Genomic DNA, 9,613 nt, shown 5'->3' with positions numbered 1-9,613 from the left:
AAAAGACAGAAAGGAAACTCAGGAAAGACGCAAAAGCAAAGAAAGCGGAGGAACTAATGGCAGGAAACAATCAACTCGCTCCAAGGACGTTGGGAGATTACATGACCCCAGATCGAGCTCCACAGACGGGAAGCATTATTAGACCTAACATAGAGGCTAACAACTTTGAACTGAAGTCGGCACTGCTGCAACTGATTCAAAAAGAACAGTTCGCTGGATGAAGCACAGAGAACCCCTTCAGTCATCTTGATAACTTCTTACTTTATTGTGATACATTAAAAGTAAATGGAGTTCCTCGTGACGCTATCTTGCTCAGGCTATTTCCATGCTCACTGAAGGATGAAGCAAGAGATTGGCTGTAGTCTCTACCTGAAGAAAGCATAACCAATTGGGATGACTTAGCAAGGAAATTCTTGGCTAGATTTTTCTCAGCTTCAAAGATGGCTAGGCTCAAGGCGGAGATCACAACTTTTGAACAAAAAGACAGCGAATCTTTGTACGAGGCTTGAGAACGATTTAAAAAATTACTCAGGAGGTGTCCTCAACATGGAATTGAAGCATGGGAGAAAGCAAGAATCTTTTTCCAAGGGATGACATCCAGCACAAGAACACTGGTGAATGCTGCTGCAGGAGGCTCCCTAAAAATAAAAACTCCTGAGGAAGCACTTGAACTGTTGGAATCATTAGCATCTCAAGAATTTGACAATGCTCCAGCCCCAGTTGCACCAAGAAGATCAGGAATCATAAAGCTTGAAGGCTATGATGCACTCTTAGCCCAGAATGAACAAATGCTACAAATGCACAAGAAACAACAAGAACAATTAGATGCCCTTAATAAGAAATTTAATATTTCTCAAGTTTCTTCTGTTTCTAATGCTAACATTAAATGTGATAATTGTCAGGAGGCTTATGCAACTGAGGATTGTGAATACATCAGAAACACGAAAAAGTAACCAGCGGAGGTCAATGCACTCTGGTATGATCAAAAGAACTTGAACAATCTAGGAAGGAATCAATATGGTAATCAAGGGTGGAAGAATAATAATCAACACCTTGGGTTGAGTTACAAGTCAAACTACCAGTTGAATCCTCCTATGCCATTGCAACAACAACCTCAAGGCACCACATCAGAGTGGGAGAAGGCTTTTGCGCAGCTGTCCAAGACCACATCCGACTTCATTCAAAATGCAGATTCCTTCAGAGATGAAACAAGAGCTTCGTTTCGGAATCAAGAAGCTTCGATCCGAAACTTGGAGACTCAAATTGGTCAGCTGTCAAGACAGTTCACTGAAAGAACTCAGGGTGCTTTGCCAAGCAACACAATTGTCAATCCAAGGGAGCATTGCAATGCTATCACCACTAGGAGTGGGACAGTGATTCAACCTGTGGAAAAGCCACCAGTTGAAAAGACGAAAGAAGCTGAACCTAAAGTTGAGAAAGAGAATGAAGAAGATGCAGTAGAAGCTGAAAAATGCATTCCAGAGAAGAAACTGTTCAAATGGGAGAAAAAGAAAGCTTTGGACAGGAAACCAAAAGCGGCAGACTCGTCTCCATATGCAAAAGTTCCATACCCTCGGCGGTTTAAACAAGAGGTCCAGAAACAACAATACACCAAATTTCTGGACATCTTCAAGAAGCTGCAGATCAACATTCCTTTTGCCAAAGCTTTTGAGAAAGTGCCCAACTACGCAAGGTTCATGAAGGATCTATTATCAAGGAAGCGTAAGTTGCGGGAATGTGAGACAATAAATCTGACGGAGGAATGTAATGCTATCAGTAAAAAGAAGTTACCTACCAAAGTCAAGGATCCAGGGAGCTTCAGCATTCCATGCATTATAGGAAAGATGGAAGTAGACAATGTTTTATGTGATCTTGGAGCTAGCATCAATGTCATGCCACTCTCCATGATGAAGAAGCTGGGGATTACTGAAGTGAAGCCCACAAATACGATAGTGCAACTGGCTGACCGCTCTTCAAAGCAAGCTTATAGCATCATTGAAGACATATTGGTTAAGGTAGACAAATTCATCATTCCTGTCGATTTTTTCATCCTTGACATTGAAGAAGATGCCTGCATACCTATGATTTTTGGAAGACCCTTCTTGGCAACTTCAGGAGCACTAATTGATGTGCTAAAAGGCGAGCTGATATTACGGGTAGACGGAGAGCAAGTAACTTTCAAGTTCTTTGACAAAGAAGTCCCCTTATCTATAGCTCAACCGGAAGATCAAGTCTACTACATTGGTGAAAAGAAAGGTGAAGAAGAACACAATGAGGAGTCTTCTCGAGAAAGTAAGCCAAAAGTTAAGATGGAGAAACCTAGTAGCGAAGGAAAACATGTAAAAGTTAAGTTCAAAGTTCCTGAGACTACTTTACCTCATCCATATACAGACGAGCACTATGGGAAAACATAATTTATGAACGATGGACCTTGGTCATCACCAAGCTTATGCTTTGAACCACCTTGATCATAAGTCAGGTACGTCAGGCTCGTGACGTAAAACAAGCGCTAATGGGTAGGAAAACCCACACTTTACTGTTTTATTTTCATGTTTTATTTATTTTTACTTTGAATTAAATAAAGAGAAAAATACAAAAATATAGGAGAAGGTGTTGAGACTAATGCCTACAATTGAGTGAATTTTATAGGTGAAGAGAAGGAAACAAACAACAAGAGAGCAATTAGTTGTTCTTATTTCTCGACGCTAATTCTTTTTAGATTTAAACCTGTTGCTGAAGACAACAACATTTAAATCTGGGAATGGGGAACGCGCGGTTCATCTGAGCACAATTGAGTAAGCCGGAGGAACTGCATGAGTACACACAGAATATCCGGCTAAAATAGAGAACTATCTCAAATCCCTTCTCCTTTGCTTTAGCTTATTTATTTTTTTCTTGCATTTTACATTTTGTTTTTCATGCTTAATTAGGTAATTTTAATTGTTTTTGTTGAGAAACCCCAAGCCAAAAAATTTGTGAAAATTTTACAAATTTTTCAAAGTTTCTCAGTGTTTTAATTGGAAAAATGGCGGGAAGTTTAAATTAGTAATTGATTTAGAGCATGATGATGCACTTAAACATATTCAAATTTTTATGAACATCATTGAATATATTGTTTGATATTAAAGTTATTTGAGAAAAAGAACAAGGAAATTACTGTGCATTCATAGCCGTGAGGTTTTGAGCCTATACAGAAAATTTTTATTGAGTGTGCATTCCATTGTTGAGATACTCTAGAACTTGCTTTGTTTCTTGATTGAAATGGTCTATGATTTATTCTGTAGAGATGATAGAGGCATGTTCTTTCTTTAACTAGATGGCCAAATAGCAAACCCTGATGATATTTCCTTAGTTAAGCCCCCTAGAGCCTAGACTTTTTATTCATGAAAAACCTGTGAATATGAATATCCACTTCCCAAATTGAATCATCACCTTAATAGCAGATTAATTTCAAATTTCAAGTAAGGAGTGGACATGAGTTTCAACTATGCAGGCGTTCAATGGAATGAAGAAGTACAAGCACAAGGGCAAAGCCCAAGAAAGAAAGAAGAAGGAAAAGAATCAAGAAAAGCGAGCAAAATACTCCAAACAAAGAAAGGAAAAAGAAGCGAAAAAGTAAGAAGATACGCTTAGAAAGAAAACGACGAAAGAGAAAGTTCAATGCAGAAAATAAAGATCTGGAAAGAATAAGAAAAGCTTTACAGCCGGAAGAAACGCACAACACTTGTTCCATTCCTTAATCTGAATTGATCTTAAACTTTTGTCCCAAACTCTTTTCCTCCCTTTCACCAGGCCACGTTATAACCTTATGAAAGACCTCTTGAGCTGCTTGATTTATCATAAGAACTATGGAGAGCGAGAATATAAGCTAGCCTATGGTAGTGTTGATTCAGTGGAATAAGAGAGAAACACCAACCCTCTAGACAGTTGAGCAAGAGTGAATTAAAAACTCCTAGTGAGGGAGTGTCTCAGGAAATTTTCCCTGTTCTTGATCTTAAGGAATTTCATTAAAAGTTTTGACTGATGAATTGTTGATCTTATTGTTTTGATGTGTCATCCTTTCCTTAAGTCTGAATGCTCTGTAGTCAATTCTCTGATTAAATCCTGCCTGTGAATTCCATGCAATTGAAAGTCTTGATTGAATTTCATTGAAATTATTCTAGTGTATTGCTGAGGACAGCAATGTTCAAATCTGGGAATGGTTGATAAACCCTTAGTTTATCATGTTTTTAGGTTTAATTCTGATTGATAAATGTTGTGAATTGCATGAAAATTAGGGTTTTATACTGTAAATTACAGTAATTGAAATATCTTGCTAACATGTTGTCGTAATGTTGAATTACAAGGTTTTTGACACCTATTATGGCTCTTTGGAACCAAAAGAAGACATCAAGTTGAGTTGGAGCCTCAAGGAAGCAAGTTTTCAAGTGTGTACCAGCTGTAAGAGGACGTTTTGGCGTCCATGAAGCACGTTTAAATGCTCAAGATGAAGAAAATAGCCAAAATCCACTGGAGGAGAGCGTTTTAGCGCCCAACAGAGCGTTAAAACACCCTGACAGACACAAGTTCCCTTCGAAGAGCATGTTTAAATGTTAAACAGCACGCCAAAACGCTGAAGAGCACGTTTTGGCGTGCTACAGCACGCCAAAACGTGCTAAGGCAGACAACAATCCATTATTAGACAGAGAAGATTTACCAAATATTTGCTGAAGATTTAAAGAAGATTTGTTCAGATAAGATATGGAACTAAAACGGAAACAAATCAAGATGATTCCTGAGAAGATTGAAGCAACATACAACGAAGATTTAAAACTTTAATTCATCAACCAAATCTCCAAGATTTTACATGAAAAAGGAAACAAAGATGAAATCAAATACAAATCTTGTATGGATTCATTAGAAGATTAGATAATGGATACAACTCCCTTGGTTATAAATAAGGAGCTTGGGAGCACAAACCAATACACAATTCCAGAGCATTACACCAAGACTGAAGGAGGAATCCTGTTGCGAAGCGCTGGAACACTGATAAACCATGTCAACATCACACCAATGGAGGCTTAGGGTTCTCTTTTCTTTATTATTTCTTTTCTTTTCAGTATGCTAGAGTAGTTTTTTATGTAGTTAAGGGTAGATGGAACCCAATTGAATCTTTATGTTTATCAATTAAATTGTCTTCGAATCCTGTTCTTTTTATAATTGAATAAATTATCCGTCTTTAATGTTTTCTATGAGTTTGTTCCTTATAGAATGATTTTGGGGAATTGTATGAAAATAGGGATGTTGGTGCATGAACCTTGACTTGATAATTTGTCATAATCCTTGTGATCTAGGAATAGGAATAGGAATAGACATAGGGTAATTATGCAATCTTGAAATTCTTGATCTTAATGCATGTTTTCTTGGGGAATAATCGGGGAACTAGAGTTCTTTCAAACATAGATTTAAGGTAACAAGGAATTGAGCCCTAATTAACTCAGATAGAATTGATTGGCAATATATTAAGAAACGAATTCTTGGCTTTTTAATTCATAACATATGAAGGATATTGGGGGAAGCCGAAACCTTAACTACGCTTTTTAAATCTTAATCAAACATCATCTCATTCATTCTTTTAATTCTGAATTTTCATATTGCATGCCTTTACTTGTTTTTAGTTTTAAGTCTTGAACAACAATTCTCTTCATCTAAATTCACCATTCTCGCAAACCAAACCTTTGATTGTCCAACTAAAACACAATTAGTGAACTAGTGCTTGAAATTCTGATCCTCGTGGAAACGATCTCGTACTCAGTATATTTTATTACTTTCACGATCGGTGCACTTGCCGTGTCGCTATCAATATATATATATATATATATATATATATATATATATATATATATATATATATATATAATCAACCTATTTGAAATCAAATTAACCTTTATAAATTTGGCCACTTTGGCAGCTATCAAATCTATCATATTCAATTTCAAATAAAAACCTTTAGGGATAGTAAACACATTTGAAAATAAAATAACAACAATAAAGAAAATTATTCTTTATCAATCCTCAATGTACATACACACAAACTTTTCCAATAACAATAAATACCTTTTCATTATAAGGCTTAAAAAACGATGCACAATCAACTCACAGGTAAGCCTTTTCAAATAAAAGCTTGAAAATGATACACAATACTCAGAAAAAATTTATATTTAGCTTTTAACAAAGAATATCAAATATAAGGAAAACCTCAAAATCAAAGACCTTAAACATTTGATTTCTTTCAAACTATAGGTCCAAAAATTTTCAAAGAGAATTCATTGTTCATTCAAATTTTCAATTCAAACAAAAAACCCTCATCAATTATAAAGCCAAAATTCTTCCAAACATCCCATCTATATACAGATTCAAAAGTTTAAATAATAAACCATTATTACACTACGAATCCTACATTTTTAAAAGATTGTAACTTTTGTTTCAAAACCAAAAATCATCGTCAAGGAACTCAAATTCCAAAAATAATAAACATTATGCCAAAAGACAATAAAGCAAAACTTTTAATGATTAATCATATAAAATAAAAAATCACAAAACTAATTCCTTCATAATTCATTATGACAATGGCTCTGATACCAATTGTTGTAATAATAATTCCTCTTAACCTTATGGTGATAACCTTCACCAACAAACCAAGATCCATCATAACAAATCATAAAGAAATATTAACAGAAAGATGGAGGCATACCTGTCTCCATAGCAGCAGAATTACTTCGATCTTCACCTTTGGGGTATGCGATCTTCCTTAGTCAAATAACCCAAATCCTTATTCTTTAGTGTGTTATCTCTCTTTTGATGGGGAAGAGAAACTAGGGTTGTTTATTTGACATATTGGGGACCATAACCCTTTATAGTGTTTTTCTTTATTGTTGGGCCAGTAAGCTCTCATTATACCTAGTTTGTAAGAACCTGCACTGTTAATTTAGGAATTTAATTAATTAATTATGAGATTAACGAGATAATTCCATAATTGATCTTAATAATTATGATAAGGCTTAAATAATTATGGTAAGTGGTTAGAATGTTGAAAGTCGCTTTTCAGACGAAAAGTGCAGATACCGGTTCTGTCTCACGGTATAAATGTGTACCGATGAAGTATCCTGGAAAATTATAATGTGTATGGGAATATTCCTAGAATAATATATAGGACTGTCAAAACAAGTTTCAAGTCGAAATAATGAGAACTGGTGCTAGAACTGATTCAATACACCACTGAATTTGATCGTCTTCGAATGCGTTGTGACATGGTCGAAGATGATGAACAAGTGATTGCTCGATATCTAGGTGGATTACGGGATGAAATTTCTGATGTTGTGTACTTACAACAGTATTGGTCTTATGAAGATGTGTGCAAACTGTCCTTGAAGGTGGAAGGACAATGTAAAAGAAAGGGTGACCATTCGAAGTTTCCATCAAGATTTCCTAGAAAAGAATTCAGAGCTAAATCAGTGAGTTCTTCAGCAACTTCACCTGCTGGAAGGAGTTCTATGCCTCAAAAAGATATTCCCAACAAGGAAGGGTCGATCAAAGGAGGTAGTACAGGAAAGAGGTGTTTCAAGTGCCAAGGAATTGGACATTTTGCTGCAGATTGTCCAAATAAACAGATTGTGACATTTGCAGAGGCTCCAATTTTTGATGAAGAACCAATCTATGACAATGTCGATGAACAAGAAGAAGCAGAATCTGAAGAGGTGGGGATTGTCTATGCTGATACCGGAGAATCACTAGTCGTTCGGAGGGTCTTGAATGCGGATATGGTGAATGATGAAACATGGCTTCGACACAATATTTTCCACACCAAGTGCACCAGCAGGGGAAAAGTATGCAGTGTGATTATAGACGGAGGGAGTTGTGAAAACGTGGTTTCTACCACTATGGTAGAAAAATTGGGGCTGAAAACAGAAGAGCACCCACAACCGTACAAGCTGTCTTGGCTAAAAAAAGGGAATGAGGTGAAAGTAACCAAAAGATGCCTAGTGTGTTTTTCAATTGGGAAAAGATATTCAGATGAAGTATGGTGCGATGTCATTCCTATGGATGCTTGTCACATTTTATTAGGCAGGCCATGGCAGTTTGATAGGAAGACAAAACATGATGGTTTCAAAAATACTTACACCTTTAAGAAGGATGGCCACCTTATTACACTAGCACCTTCAGATTGGAGGAAGGAGGCGAAGAATTCTATGTTGTCCAAGGTAGAATTTTTAGAAGAAGTCATTGGTGCAACTGAGATATTTGCACTAGTGGTGATAGAAGGAAACGATAATGGTCCACATATTCCCTTGGAGATTGAACCTTTACTGACAAAATTCGCTGATGTAATGCCAGAGGAGATGCCACCAATATTACCGCTATGAGAGATATTCAGCATTGTATAGACTTTGTTCCTGGAGCAGCCATTCCAAATAAGGCAGCTTACAGAATGAGTCCCTAAGAACATGCTGAGTTGCAGAAGCAGGTACAAGAATTGCTTAAAAAAGGGGCGGTCCGCGAAAGCTTGAGTCCTTGTGCAGTACCAGCATTATTGGTTCCCAAGAAGGATGGGTCATGGCGAATGTGCATTGACAGCAGAGCTGTTAACAGAATCACCATCAAGTATCGTTTTCCTATTCCACGTTTTGATGATCTGATTGACCAACTTCATGGCGCAACTATTTTTTCTAAAATAGACTTGCGTAGTGGATATCACCAGATCAGAGTTAGGCCTGGAGATGAGTGGAAAACAGCCTTCAAAACAAGAGATGGTTTATATGAATGGATGGTGATGCCATTTGGGTTGAGTAATGCACCAAACACCTTCATACGACTAATGAACCAGGTTTTTCGATCTTTCATTGGTCAATTTGTGGTAGTCTATTTTGATGATATTTTAATATATAGTCCATCTGTTGAACAACACTTGGTCCACTTGAGAAAAGTGCTTGAAACATTGCGTGAGCAGAAGCTATTTGTTAATGTGAAGAAGTGCCATTTTCTCACCTCAAGCGTGACCTTTTTGGGTTACATTATCTCAAAAGATGGTATTCAGATGGATCCAGCAAAGGTTGAAGCAATTACAGGTTGGGAAACACCAACAAGCATTCATGAAGTCCGAAGCTTTCTTGGTTTGGCTTCCTTTTATAGGAGGTTTATTAAAGATTTTAGCTCCATTTCGACACCAATTTCTGATTGTCTTAAAGGAAACAAGTTTCTATGGACTATGGAGGCGGAAGCTGCGTTTCAGATCTTAAAGGTTAAGGTAACTGAGGCCCCTGTTCTAATATTACCTAATTTTTCTAATGTGTTTGAAGTGCATTGTGATGCTTCTGGAGTAGGAATTGGGGGTGTACTAAGCCAAAAAGGGAAGCCAATTGCATTTTTTAGTGAAAAGTTGAATGAAGCCAAGAGGAAGTATTCGACGTATGACAAAGAGTTTTATGCTATAATTCGAACTTTGGAACATTGGAGGCATTATCTTCTATCTAAGGAATTTGTCTTATATTCAGATCACGAGGCATTGAAGTATATCAATGGGCAGCATAAGCTCAATGCTAGACATGCGAAATGGGTAGAATTTCTCCAATCTTTC

General features: G+C 36.8%; 1 protein-coding gene and 1 non-coding gene across 2 annotated transcripts; one reads left to right on the top strand and one right to left on the bottom strand.

The window, feature by feature from the left end:
* Positions 1 to 446: 446 nt before the first annotated feature.
* On the bottom strand, positions 447 to 553 carry LOC133290497 (small nucleolar RNA R71). The gene has a single exon (XR_009748680.1). It is a non-coding gene; the product is annotated as a small nucleolar RNA R71 (small nucleolar RNA).
* Positions 554 to 590: 37 nt separating this feature from the next.
* LOC133290496 (uncharacterized) lies at positions 591 to 2,414 on the top strand. Its single transcript, XM_061488584.1, has 3 exons — positions 591 to 756; positions 1,006 to 1,859; positions 1,914 to 2,414. The coding sequence occupies exons 1-3, from the start codon at positions 591 to 593 to the stop codon at positions 2,412 to 2,414; spliced, it is 1,521 nt and encodes a 506-aa protein (XP_061344568.1).
* Positions 2,415 to 9,613: the final 7,199 nt, after the last annotated feature.

The sequence above is a fragment of the Gastrolobium bilobum genome, unplaced genomic scaffold (assembly GCF_033153095.1).
Source record: "Gastrolobium bilobum isolate Gb01-03AN ecotype WA unplaced genomic scaffold, APGP_CSIRO_Gbil_v1 utg99021, whole genome shotgun sequence".
NCBI classification, from domain to species: Eukaryota; Viridiplantae; Streptophyta; class Magnoliopsida; order Fabales; family Fabaceae; genus Gastrolobium; species Gastrolobium bilobum.
Note: the sequence above shows the minus strand (reverse complement) of the source record. Positions and strands in the feature narration are given on the sequence as shown.